A 15,691-nucleotide genomic window follows, 5' to 3' on the forward strand; every position below is an offset into this window, starting at 1 on the left:
AAGTCCACACGCAGCGGCAAAGACCTGACAGAGGAAAAATAAACGATTTTTCAGAAAGGAGGAAAAGCATTATGATCATCTCATACAGAAAACTGTTGGATAAAATTCTACACATTCATGATGAAAACAGGGATAGATGGGACCTTCCTTACCCTGACAAAGGGAAGCCACAAAATCTATTAAAAATCAGTATAGTGGTGATCTCTGGATAAAGAGCATGTGAGGGGCTAATGTTCTATTTCTTGATTTGGTTGGCCCAGTGCAATGACTTTGTGATAAGCTGTATTTAGATGCATTTGGATACTTTACAGTATGTGTATTATACTTAATTTTAAAAGGTTGTAAAAATTTTTTTTTAAAAACAAAGGAAAAAATGTGGTTCTTTCTGATGCTCTCAGAAGGGTAGAGGGTGTAACCAGGAGCTATGGGAGCTGACAAGGACAGGAGATGGAGATGTTGGAATGAGGAGGAATGGAGAAAAGAGGACACTGAATGGTTATACATGTGGATGTGGGTCCCAGACAGGATGGTGTCTCTGGTGGAGAGGAACCTGGTGAGTCAGGGGCCAAAGTTTTCCGTGAATGAGAGGCAGTAATCTCACAGGAGGTGGTGCGAACACAGGTGTACTAGCAGCAGAGATATATTAGGAAGCATAGAATTTAATATCTAGATGCCTCTCACAGAGCACAGTCTTCTATAGTGAGACCACACTGTGTACCTATTCTCAGCCACTTTCACAATTGCTCTTATACCCAATAACAGTCTGAAATGTAGTTAATTTTTTGTGGTACTGTTCAGTTCAGTCGCTCAGTTGTGTCTGACTCTTTGCTACCCCATGAATCACAGCATGCCAGGCCTCCCTGTCTATCACCAACTCCTGGAGTTCACTCACTCACGTCCATCGAGTCAGTGATGCCATCCAGCCATCTCATCCTCTGCTGTCCCCTTCTCCTTCTGCCCCCAACCCCTCCCAGCATCAGGGTCTTTTCCAATGAGTCAACCCTTTGCATGAGGTGGCCACTATTGGGGAACCCTAGACTCAGAGCCAGGATGACCAGAGCCGCAACTCAGGATGCAGGGCTGCAGCAGAGCCCTGTCCAGATGTGCTTCCAAGACCAGTGTCCACCCGGGCATCTAGGCCAAATCACAGTTCCTCTGTTGATCATCAGTTAAGAGTAAAATAGGGATAATATCTTAAACCACAATCGGCAGAAGCCCTAAATGCAGTTTCACAACTTGATAAGGCAGTCAATAAAGCTTTCTTCTTCTCCCACATCCCTCCACCAACATATTCATTAAGAGGTGGGAGAGAACTTCAAGCCTAGGAAACCCAGGATCACCAAGAGAGGCGGCAACCACCGCTCCACTGAGAGAGGCTGGGTAGAGACTCGTTTCCCTGGCCAGGCTGGTACTGACCAGCGGCATTAATTGAGAAGGCTGGACTCTCATGATGCCCTTGTCTTAGGTCAGCTGTTCCCAAGTGCGGACCAGGGAGCTCCCAAGACCCTTTCTGGAGGTTCTCGGGGCCAAATCTGCCTCCCAACAATGCCAAACCAGCACTATCTCCCCGGCCTAATGCTCAGAGGCTATAGGACTCAAGATGACACCGCCACTCAAGTGCCAATGAACGTATGCATGGTCTCCAGGGCTTTAAAATGTTTCAACTCCTAATACTCAAATGTCCCTTATAATCAAACGTATATGGGGGTGTAAATTATAATTTTAAAGAGTGTAACGAGGTCCTAAGTAGGAGTGCCGGACTTGGAAAATTAAAAATACAGGCTGCCCACTTAAATTTGAATTCAGATAAACAACGAACATTGCATAGGATACACTGGCTTTAGTAAGTTACTAGCTGCTTATCTGGAATTTAGATTCACTTAGGCGTCCTGTATTTTATAAGTCAATCGTAGGCCTAAAAGGCCGAAAAGCGCGCGAACCTCCCCGCAGTCCCGGTAATTCCGGGCAAGGCACTTCCGGTCAGGCGGGCGACCAGTGTACGGCCCCGCCCATCACCGGAAGCCTCCGAAGGCCGAGGCAAGGGTGTCCTCCCAGGCCCCGCCCCGCCCCGCCCCGCCCATCACCGGAAGCCCCCTAAGGACGAGGCAAGGCTGTCCTCCCAGGCCCCGCCCCGCCCCGCCCATCACCGGAAGCCCCCTAAGGCCGAGGCCGGGCTGTCCTCCCAGGCCCCGCCCCGCCCCGCCCCGGCTCTTGGCGCCTCGGGCTGCCGAGCGTGGAGCGGGCTGTGGAGCGGGTGGAACCGGCTTCCTGCCTCCAGGGGGCGGCGGCCGCGGCCCGTCCCGGCTTGGGCAGCTCGGCGCCGCGCCCGCGCCGCTCTTTTGTCAGTGGGAGTGGCGGGCCGGCCCGCGGGCCGCCGAGGTCGGCGGTCGCCATTCCCGTGTCGCTGCGCCCGCGGGGGCCGCCCGAGCCGGCCACCATGCCGCTGGGCCTGAAGCCCACCTGCAGCGTCTGCAAGACCACGTCGTCCTCCATGTGGAAGAAGGGCCCGCAGGGGGAGATCCTCTGCCACCACTGCACAGGCCGGGGCGGCGCAGGCGGCGGGGGCTCCTGCCCGGGGGCGGCCGGCGGCACAGGGGGCGGCGGCGGCGGCACAGGGGGTGGCTTCGGCGCCGCGACCTTCGCCAGCACCTCGGCCGCCCCTCCGCAGAGCAACGGGGGCGGGGGCGGCAAGCAGGTGAGCCCCTGCGGCCCCTCCCGCGGGCGGAGGCCGACGCGGCGCGGGGCGGGCGGCGCCCTCCCGGCAAACTGGGCCGGGCCGCCCCCTCCCGTCCGCGACAGGAAGGTCGTCGTTGGTTTGACCCCTTCTCAGCCCCTTTTCTCATGAGAAGTTTAAAGTCGAGAGAAGCAAGAAGAGGAAAAACCCCTCAGAAATCCCTCCCCTGTGATACTTTTGGTAGCACCCGGACATCTGAGGGTACTTACGTACGTTTACACAGAGATGTCTACAGGGTCACGGCTACTGGGCCTCTTTCTCTGTTAATAAAGTTTTCTTTGTCATAATGTCATGTTATTAAGATTATCAGGTCATTTTCAGTAGTAACATAAGTGTTACACGGCAGGAGGTGGCATACCACACCCATTCTCTGGCTTAGGAGAGTTGAGTTTTTAAGGAATTTTGTGTTATAAACGCAACCGATGAATGGTCTTACCTTGGCGTAGACGGACTCCTCTTGCTGCCCTTTGCCCTTTTACAAGTAGTTAACACGTTTTTTGGAGTCTCTGGAGATGTTTGCCTGTGGCTCTCCCTTTTTAAATTAAGCCAGTTCGTTTGATTATTACCCAGCATGAAAAGAAAAGTTGCACTCTTAATTTATTTGTAAATGTTCGTTTAAAGTGCATACTCTGGGATCCTTGTAAGATGGTTGTATCAGGACAGCAACCTTTCTACACTTTTTATTTCTCTTTTTTTTGTTCTTTGTTTATGTAACAGAGTAAGCAGGAAATTCACAGGAGGTCCGCTCGGCTCAGAAACACTAAATACAAATCTGCTCCAGCTGCTGAAAAGAAAGTTTCCACTAAAGGGAAAGGGAGAAGACATATTTTTAAATTAAAAAATGTAAGATGATTGTGGACAGTGTCTTGTACTGTAATTGTGGCATTGTGTGTAGTGTGACCAACCACCGCCTTCATCTCTCACCACTGAACTTGGACTCTGCGCTTGGCAGCTCTTCTGTAGCCTTCTGGGGACTGATCCAGGCTTTCAGAAAGGGAAGGAGCTCTTTTAGGAGCCTTACTGTTTTATAAAGTTAACGATATCCTCTTTTCCTTGTTTTAGTTTTTTATCCCCCCTGGGGAACATAAAACATGATTCTAAAAGAAACCTAAATCTTGAGCACATTTTATTGGGTTCTCTATGCAAAAGATGAGATGGAGTTACAGTTCTTGGTGTGGGCATGGCATTTTTTTTCTTTTCCATAAAGCTTTAAGTAAATAATAACACTGGAATTCATTCAGTTCCGTATTTGCTTGTTATATGGCCCCCAAAAAATGTTTCTTACTGATTTACAGTGATCAACTTGATGAATATGAATCAAAAGTGTTACTAAATCTTCTTTATCTCTTCTTTTATAAGAAAGTAGATCGTTGAAAAGTTTGTGCTGGGGTAACTGAAAGCTTTTGATTTTGTAAATACAAGGGACAGTGGTCAAACACACTGGGTAAAGCATTCGATACTGTTTTTTGGTTTTTTTTTAAACCTCAATATGGTTCTCTGCTTTCAGACCAGAAATGCTTCACTCACCAGTAAAGGCATTTTCTGAAGCTGGGTGTATTCATTTAAAAACCTCAGAGAGGTCTTGCGTTATATCCTTGTGCAGATTGTGGATTCTTTTTCTTGAGAGTGCTAAGTCACTTCAGTCGTGTCCGACTCGTATGCAGATTGAAAATGAAAGTCATGTAAACCCCTCCAGTATTTAAGCAAAGGTGAGGGGGAACCCAGGACACCAAGATCTGTAATTTTGACAATATCCAAAAGTGTTTTTATATGACCTTGCTGCTGCTGCTAAGTCGCTTCAGTCGTGTCCGACTCTGTGCAGCCCCCATAGATGGCAGCCCACCAGGCTCCCCTGTCCCTGGGATTCTCCAGGCAAGAACACTGGAGTGGGTTGCCATTTCCTTCTCCAATGCATGAAAGTGAAAGGTGAAAGTGAAGTTGCTCAGTCGTGTCTGACCCTCAGCGACCCCATGGACTGCAGCCTTCCAGGCTCCTCTGTTCATGGGATTTTCCAGGCAAGAGTACTGGAGTGGGGTGCCATTGTTGCTTCTAATTTATTAGGATTTTAATAAATTTGTTTTCTAAAATGTGATTATTGACTAGACAAAATATGTGAATACTTGATTATAGTTTTCCTCTTATGTATGGTGGAATATGTTTTCTGAAAGTATTTTAATATCGATTTCTGTGGCAACCGCTTTCTTCAAGGATGATATCAAGACATATTTGGGAAGGCCTAGTTACTGTGTTGTGGCATAAAAGTGTATATTACAGCTTAAGAAGGAATTTCAATGATGATTGGTGGCAAATTACTAGCAACTCCCAAGAAAGCCTCCTTTGGCCATGGTTCAGACTTGTTAGAAAACTAGTTCTGATGATATTATCATAGCTATAGTTAAGTTGAGATGGAAAATGTCTTTGAAGAGACTTGTTTGTTATTTCCACCTCTGTCATGCTCAGGCCATTAAAGCCACAGATACTTTTTAAAACTAGATTGTTACATGCAATAAAGCTCTGAGAAGGGTTCTGTTAGGTCTCAGCCACATAATCAGGAGCTTGTCCTTTGATTCTCAGCAATTTTTAAGCTAAAGGTAACGGAAATAACAGCAGAAATATTCAGACCATGCTTTGTTGCAATGTTCAGAAGATTTTTATTTTTTTTAACACTGCAGTTCTTGTCACCAAACAACTTTAGTATTTCTCAGATTACAGAACTCATATGTGGCTGGAAAAATGCCTATACATACCACACACACATACACATACACACTACACACACACCCACACACATACAATGAATGTGCTAATATTTTTACTTCTGTTTTTTCATAGCCCATCAAAGCTCCTGAGTCCGTTTCCACCATAATCACTGCAGAATCAATCTTCTACAAGGTGAGCATCATAGTTATTGAAGGAAGATTTGAATGTATTGTATTTTTGTTGTTGTTTAGTCACTTATCCAACTCTATTGTGACGACTGTAACCTGCCACGCTCTCCCCATGAGATTTCCGAGGCAAGAGTACTGGAGTGGTTTGCTATTTGCTCCTCTACTGGGTCGTCCCACCCCGGGACTGAACCTCCATCTCTGGCAATGCAGGTGGATTCTTTACCCCTGAGCCACCTGGAAAGCATACTGCTACTGCTAAGTCACTTCAGTCGTGTCCGACTCTGTGCGACCCCATAGACGGCAGCCCACCAGGCTCCTCTGTCCTTGGGATTCTCCAGGCAAGAACACTGGAGTGGGTTGCCATTTCCTTCTCCAATGCATGAAAGTGAAAAGTGAAAGTGAAGTCGCTCAGTTGTGTCCTACTCTTAGCAACCCCATGGACTGCAGCCTACCAGGCTCCTCCATCCCTGGGATTTTCCAGGCAAGAGTACTGGAGTGGGGTGCCATTGCCTTCTCTGCCTGGAAGGCATAATGTGGTACTAAAATATTGGGTTAGTCTAAAGGTCTTCGCTACTCTCTATAAGGTGCAACTGTGTTTTTTGTTCCTTTCTAAGCTCTTTTCCGCCATACATGGCTATTATGTAACATCCAGAGCTGAGTGGGGAGAGGAAGTTGCCTATGGAAATACTATATGAGGATCTTAATTATTTTTTAATGTAGATTATGGGAATTGTTTTTAAAATCCAAATGTGTGGCGTGGAGCCAGGGCAACGAGCCATCCTAGTCAACCTGACAACACTGACGGCTAAGGAGGGAGAGGAGAGATTTGGACAAATAGAGGATGGAGCCTGACACAGAGATGGGAGTGGGCACAGAGGTTCAAAAATGCCTTCAAGAAGTGAGAGGAGAAGGGCAGTAGTGGGGACTGGCTGCTCCTGGAAGCCCATGGTGAGGGGGAGAGGTGAAGTTGTCTTGATAAAAGCACTGCTTTTCAGGACTGTACAGAGGTAGACTCCTGAGCTGGTGTAGGCGCCTCGGCTGCAGTGCTGCCTTAGGGAGCTTTTAGCAAGTCACTTAACTTTGTCCAGTGCAGTGGTTCTGGCAAAAAAAAGTAGGGATTGTACTATTGTGATATAAAATTATTTTTGTAAACAAATGTTTTCTCCAGCTGCAAGTCATCATGTGTATGTGAAGTTTTTTTCGTTCAAAATTGAAACAACTTTAGGGACTTCCCTGGGGGTTCATTGATTGAGAATCTGCCTTCCAGTGCAAGGGACTCAGGTTTGATCCCTGATCAGGGAAATAAGACCCCATACGCCTAGGGGCAGCTAAGCCAGTGAGCCACAGTTAGAGAGCCCATGTGCTGCAACTGCTGAGGCCACACACCACCATAAGAAGCCCTTTGGCTGCAACAAGAGAGCCTGTGCACCACAGCTGGAGAAAGCCCACAGGCCCCAGTAAGGAGTGCACAGCAGCCAAACCCCAGCACAGCCAAAGACAGAGAAAAGAAACAGCTTTGGAATTGGCATCAGTCACAACCGTGTAAATGTCAACGCATCAGACCATCTCAGAGACCTTCTGTTGACCGCTTGGAAACTTTTCATACTAAGGAAGTCTCAGTTTGCACCTGTAGTGGTGTTCTGTTTTTTTAAATATAGGCTTATCTTCTGTTTCTCCCAGGGAGTCTATTACCAGATTGGAGATGTTGTTTCTGTAATTGATGAACAAGATGGAAAACCCTACTATGCTCAGATCAGAGGTTTTGTCCAGGACCAGTACTGTGAGAAGAGTGCAGCGCTGACGTGGCTCATCCCCACTCTCGCTAGCCCCAGGGACCAGTTCGACCCTGCGTCCTACATCGTGGGTGAGTTAGACAGGGACAGACAGGTTCTTGAACCTGTTTATTTTCCGTTATTACGGGAAACTGTATTCATCTGCTCGGGCCGCCATGACAAAATACAATAAACTGAATGGGCTAAACAACAGAATTTTTCTGTCTCACAGTTCTGGAGGCTGCAAGTCCAGGATCGAGGTGCTGTCAGGGTCGGTTTCTGGTGCGAGCTCTCTTCCTGGCTTGTGGACAGCCACTTTTTTGGTTGTGTCCTCACACGAGCTTTCCTCTGTGTGCGTGCACTCCTAGCATCTCTTCCTCTTCTTATAAGGTCACCAATTCTATAGGATGAGCGCTGCATCCTTACAACTTCATTTACCCTTAATTACCTCTCTAAATGCCCTCTCTCCACATGTTACCACATTAGGGATTAGGATTCAACATATGAATTTGGGGGCATACAATTCAGTCCATAACAAAGAAGCATAAGTACAAAAAAGATAATTTTACAGAAAATATGAAATTTTATAAAGCTGGGGTTTGAGGCTATCAATTATTTTGAGTTATGGGGCAGCATGCACCTACTAAAAAGCTGTGTGGATAAGATTTTTCTGGGTGACCCAGGGTTAAACTCTATTAAAAGAATTTATTGCTCAAGAACTATATTATTTAGGTAACATACAAAAAGTTACTTAAAAATAATTTGTAGAGGAACTGTCATGGTTATGTTTCAACATCTTACACATTCTCAACATGTGTTCCTCTACGTATCACACACGTCATCCTGGACCATTTGTAACCTGTTATATTGTTGTTGGTGGTTGAAATGGTAGCCACTGTACTCATTGATTTCAAGGCTGACCAAAGAATTGATTCTTGATATAGACTCACAAGAAGAAGTTGTTGATAAATAGAATTTTGAAAGTGTTTAGAGTTTTAAAATTATCCCCAAACTTTTCAGCCTTTCTGCAATGAGCATACATTACTTTTTCATTCTAAGAAAAAACACAAAAGGTATTTTTCCGAGAGAATGGAAGGACAAATAAAGTATCACTGTTATTCTCACCTGCGTGTCAAGTAATGACACATGGCCAAGTCTTCTGCTTGTAAGTACATAGAAGAATGAACTTTTATATACCTGTCCCATCAGATCCGATTGTCAGCAGAGGCAGCAATGTGCCTGAACCACCTCTTGGGCTTCTCTCTCACCTCCTCTTCCTAATGTTCTGAAGGAGACCATATATCATAAAGTTTCAGAGCCCAGACTCTGGAACTAGACTGTCTGGGTTCATAGGACCGCCACTTACTAGCTGTGTGATCTCAGGTAGTTTCCTCCATCTCTCTTTCCCTCATGTAAAATGGGAATAATCATAGTACCAAACTCAGAGGGTTGCTGCGAGGATTCAAAGCATTGATGTATCTGTCAAGTATTTAGATCAGTGTTGACGTATAGTAGCAGAGAAGGAAATGGCACCCCACTCCAGTACTCCTGCCTGGAAAATCCCATGGATGGAGGAACCTGGTGAGCTACAGCCCATGGGGTCGCTGAGAGTCTGACATGACTGAGAGACTTCACTTTCACTTTTCACTTTCATGCATTGGAGAAGGAAATGGCAATCCACTCCAGTATTCTTGCCTGGAGAATCCCAGGGACGGGGGAGCCTGGTGGGCTGCCGTCTATGGGGTCACACAGAGTCGGACACGACTCAGGTGACTTAGCAGCAGCAGCAGACATATAGTAGACATTATATAAGGCTAAATATCACTTTTAGAATCCTTTCTATATTGAGTTATATTTTGGAGAGAATGCTATCTTCCTTAAGCAGTTAAAAGCAGAAAAAAATGATAGGCAATAACTTCAAAATAATATATATTTCAAGGACTAATGTCAGGTTAGCACCAGACCAGTTTCTCGTAGTGTTTAGGAATTTTAATTTTTATGAAAATGATACATATCTTCAAAAATGTAAATGGTGGCTCCCTTCCAGGACCAGAGGAGGATCTTCCAAGGAAGATGGAATACTTGGAATTTGTCTGTCATGCACCTTCTGAATATTTCAAGTCACGTTCATCACCATTTCCCACAGTTCCCACCAGACCAGAGAAGGGCTATATATGGACTCATGTTGGACCTACTCCTGCAATAACTATAAAGGAAACAGTTGCCAACCATTTATAGTTTAAAAAGTAAACCTGGATTTCCAGTTCCCTTGTATCTGTACCACTGTAAGACATGCCACATGTTTCTTTAATGAAATTCTTGGATGGAAAAATGACTAAAGTAATCACTAGCTTGTTTATTACTAGTCACTTAGAAAATTAGGTAGAAAAGAATTAAATATATTTTGAAATGAAGTATTACATACACATTAAGTGTGTATATCCTCCCAGGCAAATACTGTCATTTCCAGGGAGACTATTAGGAACAGGTAGTGTCTATTTTTCTCCTTAATTTATTTCTAGAAACTCATAAAATAGATTGTATTTTTCTATAAGAATAAAATATTAATTTAGATATAAATTTCTAACCAAGGGCTAAATCAAGTAAAATATAGCTGTGATCCACAATATCTCTCACAGTATCTCTTAAAAAAGCTTTATTTTATTATCTAGAAAATATATTAACAAACTGTTGACTGCTTTATTAAGGAAAGTGACTGGTGGATGATTTTTATTAGCCCAGGCATTTAAAAACTTTCCTCTAATTCTTCTGTAGTAGGGAGAAATTCAGAATCATTTGGTTGATTTTAATAGAGCTGCTCTTCACTGCTCTGACCTACCTTCTCAGTCGGAATGAGGCTTCATCAAAATGTTAGCCTTATATTGTGGACAGTTAGCTTCACTGAACACACAGGAAATATGCTGTGTAGGCACCCCAGAGCAGTAGTTTCTTGACCGCACCGAGGACTAACATTGGGCAGCCATAAAAATGATTAACAGGTCATTAGCATTGATATCTTTTAGGATTTGAAATAGCTCAACTGGAATCCCATCACCTCCACTAGCTTTGTTCATAGTGATGTTTCCTAAGGCTCATTTGACTTCACATTCCAGGATGTCTGGCTCTAGGTGAGTGATAACACCATCATAATTATCTGAGTCGTGAAGATCTTTTTTGTATAGCTCTTCTGTGTATTCTTGCCACCTCTTCTTGATATCTTCTGCTTCTGTTTGGTCCATACCATTTCTGTCCTTTATTGTGCCCATCTTTGCATGAAAATTTCCCTTGGTATCTCTGATTTTCTTGAAGAGATCTCTAGTCTTTCCCATTCTATTGTTTTCCTCTATTTCTTTGCATTGGTCACTGAGGAAGGCTTTCTTATCTCTCCTTGCTATTCTTTGGAACTCTGCATTCAAATGGGTTTATCTTTCCTTTTCTCCTTTGCCTTTCACTTCTCTTCTTTTCATAGCTGTTTGTAAGGCCTCCTCAGACAGCCATTATGCCTTTTTGCATTTCTTTTTTTTTTAAATTTTTTTTATTTTGCATTTCTTTTTCTTGAGGATGGTCTTGATCCCTTTCTCATGTACAATGTCACGAACCTCTGTCCATAGTTCTTCAGGCACTCTATCAGATCTAATCCCTTGAATCTATTTGTCACTTTCACTATATAGTTGTAAGGTGTTTGATTTACGTCATACCTGAATAGTCTAGCAGTTTTCCCTAGTTTCTTCAATTTAAATCTGAATTTGGTATTAAGGAGTTCATGATCTGAGCAGCTCCTGGTCTTGTTTTTGCTGACTGTATAGAGCTGCTCCATCTTTGGCTGCAAAGAACGTAATCAGTCTGATTTTTCAGTATTGACCATCTGGTGATGTCCATGTGTAGAGTCTTCTTTTGTGTTGTTGGAAGAGGCTGTTTGCTATGACCAGTGCGTTCTCTTGGCAAAACTCTGTTAGCCTTTGCCCTGCTTCATTCTGTACTTCAAGGCCAAATTTGCCCATTAACTCCAGGTATTTCTTGACTTCCTGCTTTTGCATTCCAATCTCCTATAATGAAAAGGATGTCTTTTGGGTGTTAGTTCTAGAAGGTCTTGTAGGTCTTCATAGAACTGTTCAACTTCAGCTTCTTCAGCATTATTGGTTGGGGCATAGACTTGGATTACTGTGATATTGAATGGTTTGCTTTGGAAACGAACAGAGATCATTCTGTCGTTTTTGAGATTGCATCCAAGTACTGCATTTCAGACTCTTGTTGACTATGATGGCTACTCCATTTCTTCTAAGGGATTCTTGCCCACAGTAGTAGACATAATGATCATCTGAGTTAAATTCACCATTTCCAGTCCATTTTAGTTTGCTGACATTCCTAAAATTTCGATGTTCACTCTTGCCATCCCTGTTTGACCACTTCCAATTTGCCTTGATTCATGGACCTAACATTCCAGGTTCCTATGCAGTATTGCTATTTACAGCATCGGACCTTGCTTCTGTCACCAGTCATATCCACAGCTGCGTGGTGTTTTGCTTTGGCTCCGTCTCTTCATTCTTTCTGGAGTTATTTCTCCACTGATCTCCAGTAGCATATTGGGCACCAACCAACCCAGGGAGTTCATCTTTCAGTGTCCTATCTTTTTGCCTTTTCATTCTGTTCGTGAGGTTTTCAAGGCAAGAATACTGAAGTGGTTTGCCATTCCCTTCTCCAGTGGACCACGTTTTGTCAGAACCCTCGACCATGATCAGTAAATTTGGAAAACTCAGCAGTGGCCACAGGGCTGGAAAAGGTCAGTTTTCATTCCAAACCCAATAAAAGGAAATGCCAAAGAATACTCAAACTACCGTGCAATTGCACTCATCTCACATACTAGCAAAGTAATGCTCAAAATTCTCCAAGCCTAGCTTCAACAGTACATGAACCGTGAACTTCCACATGTTCAAGCTGGATTTAGAAAAGGTGGAGGAACCAGAGATCAAATTACCAACATCTGCTGGATCATCAAAAAAGCAAGAGAGTTCCAGAAAAACATCTACTTACGCTGTATTGACTCTGCCAAGGCCTTTGACTGTGTGGATCACAACAAACTGGAAAATTCTTCTAGAGATGGAAATACCAGACCACCTGACCTGCCTCTTGAGAAACCTATATGCAGGTCAGGAAGCAACAGTTAGAACTGGACATGAAACAACATACTGGTTCCAAATAGGAAAAGGAGTATGTCAAGGCTGTCTATTGTCACCCTGCTTATTTAACTTATATGCAGAGTACATCATGAGAAACGCTGGGCTGGAAGAAGCACAAGCTGGAATCAAGATTGCCTGGAGAAATATCAATATCCTCAGATATGCAGATGCCACCACCCTTATGGCAGAAAGTGAAGAAGAGGTAAAGAGCCTCTTGATGAAAGAGGAGAGTGAAAAAGTTGGCTTAAAGCTCAACATTCAGAAAACTAAGATCATGGTATCCGGTCCTATCACTTCATGGGAAATAGATGGGGAACCAATAAAAACAGTGACAGATTTTATTTTGGGGGGCTCCAAAATCACTGCAGATGGTGACTCAGCCATGAAATTAAAAGACACTTGCTCCTTGGAATAAAAGTTATGAGCAACCTAGACAGCATATTAAAAAACATAGACATTATTTTGCCAACAAAGGTCCATCTAGTCAAAGCTATGGTTTTTCCAGTGGTCATGTATGGATGTGAGAGTTGGACTATAAAGAAAGCTGAGCGCAGAAGAATTGATGCTTTTGAACTGTGGTGTTGGAGAAGACTCTTGAGAGTCCCTTGGACTGCAGGGAGATCCAACCAGTCCGTCCTAAAGGAGATCAGTCCTGGGTATTCATTGGAAGGACTGATTGCTGAAGCTGAAACTCCAATACTTTGGCCACTTGATGCAAAGAACTGACTCATTTGAAAAGAGCCTGATGCTGGGAAAGATTGAAGGTGGGAAGACAATGGGATTCCAGAGGATGAGATGGTTGGATGGCATCACCGACTCAATGGACATGAGTTTGAGTAAACTCTGGGATTTGGTGGTGGACAGGGAGGTCTGGTGGAGAAGGCAATGGCACCCTACTCTAGTACTCTTGCCTAGAAAATCCCAGGACGGGGGAGCTTGGTGGGCTGCCGTCTGCAGTCGCACAGAGTCGGACACAACTGAAGTGACTTAGCAGCAGCAGCAGGGAGGTCTGGTGTGCTGCAGTCCATGTGGTCACAAAGAGTTGGACATGTTACAAAGAGTCAGACACGTTGCAAAGAGTCAGACTCGACTGAGCGACTGAGCATCGGTATCTGAAAACAAGTCCACCCCAAAGTTAAAGCCATCTGCTGTGGATTCATCATAACAGGCCTAAAACAGTGTTTGAGATTTAGAAGGTCAGGCACAGGAATTCTAGTCAGGATTCAGGGACAGGTTTTACTTCAAGGGCAGGTCAGCTGCGTCAGGGAGCAACAGCTTCAAAGTGGGAGAAAGTGGGGCTTACATGTACTTGCCTCCTCTCCTCTTCTGAGCTGACCATTATTTCCCAACCCCAGGAAAATTTACCAGAATCTAATTTAATTACAGTGATTTTGAATTGTAGCAGTTTTAACTGTTACCATTTTTATACACAGTTATGGTTTATTAGTTGGACGAAAGTTATGATTTGTATATTGTAGATACATAGCTGTATGTTATAATCTCTTTTCACAAAAGTTGTTGTAAAATTGATTGTAAATACCATTGTAAATAACTAAATGCTAGTATTCAGAGTTGTGGATTAAAATGTATTTTTCCCAATATATTTACTTTGAATTTATCTCATTCATTTGTTTCATGTAAATAAGGGTTTTCCACCCCAAAATGGTGTAAGTAGAACACACTAGTGTTGTAGTACTCGTGATTTGGTTGACAGATTCGTCATCAATATGTTATAGATATTAGGATACTCAAAGAATGACTGATCAATAAAATGAATACAAAATAAGATATTTATTAAATGAAATATTTTTAAACCAGTGAATAAACTGACCATTTGTTTATAAATTGGTGGATACTTGTGTAGTATCTTTTAGAATTAAGATTGAATTTTCATTTGCCTCCTTAGCAAACACCAGTGGCTCCTATCACTCCCAGTGTAGATCTGTGTCTCTCACCCTATAATGGAAGGTCTGCGCCGATGTGGCCCGCAGACCGTGTTCCCAGCCCCGTCGCCGAGGGGCTGAGAGACGAATGCAGGCTCCAATTTGTCCTTGCTCTCCTTCCACGCCCATCTTCCTCCAGGCTGCCTGCCCTGGTGATGTTAGAGCCCAGCCCGGACACAGAAGCAGGAGCCTTACACAGGCTGTTGAGCGGGCTCCAGTCGTTGTGTGAGGTAACACTTCTGCAGTAGGTTCTTACCTTCGTACGTGGCTCTGTAAATCCTGATACAGTTACGGAGACAGTGAAGGATAAAGCAAACAACTGCTGTTTTTCATTACAACTATTTAGAATTCCTGGCCTTTTTAAAAAAATAACTGTACATGTATTATTTTGGTAAATTTCTTTTAATTGAAAAGTAATGAAAGATGTCACAAAGGGAAAGGTGAACACATTGGGCTATTAACATTTTTAATTCCTAACAATGTGGATATAAAACTTAAAAAAAACTCTCTTTTTCTTTTTTCTTCAAGAAGTGGGAATCATGAACCATTATTTCTCACTGAACATGACAGACTGGCTTGAAGTACTTACTCAATTACAGACAGCAGCTCCAATCAGCCTCAGCTTCTAGTGACATCATCGCTATTTGGAATTCCTCTCACTTCTGTGTTCCACCTGTCGTGGAAGGGAGCAAGTTTGACAAAAACACCTGTACCTTCAGTACTTCTCACCCTGGATAGGAAAGGTGCAAGTTAAAAAGACCATCACTTTAAAGAACGAAGGTGCTGTTGGGGAAATAGTTTGAAAAAACTCTGAATTCAGACGTCTTCTCCAAAAAGGTAGTAGAGAAAGAAAACACTCTTGACTGAGGGTTAAATTAGAACGCGCTGCTCCATCACAGGCATTTGGCTAAGGTCGCAAAAACAGAGGTCGCACAAAGACCCTTTTGTGCGGCCAGGCAGGTACAGTCACTGTATACATGTTCTCAGATAAACAGTAAGTGGTCCTCCGAGAACGGCACAGCAGCGTTGGTCACATGCGGCTCTTGCTAAATTTCCCTGGTGACTGGGGCGACCACCTCCGTTAGCTAATTGACTTTCTGAAGGGTGAAAGGGGCAAGCATGTCTGTGTGACAGGAAGACTTGAGCAGTTTGGGGCACTGAAGTGTGGCTCCTACTC

At 43.8% G+C, this 15,691-nt stretch overlaps 1 protein-coding gene across 2 annotated transcripts; it reads left to right on the plus strand.

Annotated features, from left to right (window-relative positions):
• Positions 1 to 2,295: 2,295 nt before the first annotated feature.
• Positions 2,296 to 14,416, plus strand: GATAD1 (GATA zinc finger domain containing 1). 2 transcript variants are annotated; one of them, NM_001081623.2, is given in 5 exon segments: positions 2,296 to 2,695; positions 3,452 to 3,577; positions 5,567 to 5,626; positions 7,303 to 7,486; positions 9,442 to 9,729. In NM_001081623.2, coding segments are annotated over 5 exon segments (819 nt in total). In that variant the 5' UTR covers positions 2,296 to 2,437; the 3' UTR covers positions 9,633 to 9,729.
• Positions 14,417 to 15,691: the final 1,275 nt, after the last annotated feature.

This window comes from Bos taurus, chromosome 4 (genome assembly GCF_002263795.3).
Source record: "Bos taurus isolate L1 Dominette 01449 registration number 42190680 breed Hereford chromosome 4, ARS-UCD2.0, whole genome shotgun sequence".
Classification (NCBI taxonomy): domain Eukaryota; kingdom Metazoa; phylum Chordata; class Mammalia; order Artiodactyla; family Bovidae; genus Bos; species Bos taurus.

What these genes read in the sequence shown, in the direction of transcription:
- GATAD1 (XM_005205122.5), top strand. Translation starts at nt 2,438, where the DNA reads ATGCCGCTGGGCCTGAAGCCCACCTGCAGCGTCTGCAAGACCACGTCG. An exon ending in CAGAATCAATCTTCTACAAG is followed by an intron (nt 5,627 to 7,302) that starts GTGAGCATCATA and finishes TGTTTCTCCCAG; the next exon opens with GGAGTCTATTACCAGATTGG. An exon ending in CCCTGCGTCCTACATCGTGG is followed by an intron (nt 7,487 to 9,441) that starts GTGAGTTAGACA and finishes GCTCCCTTCCAG; the next exon opens with GACCAGAGGAGGATCTTCCA.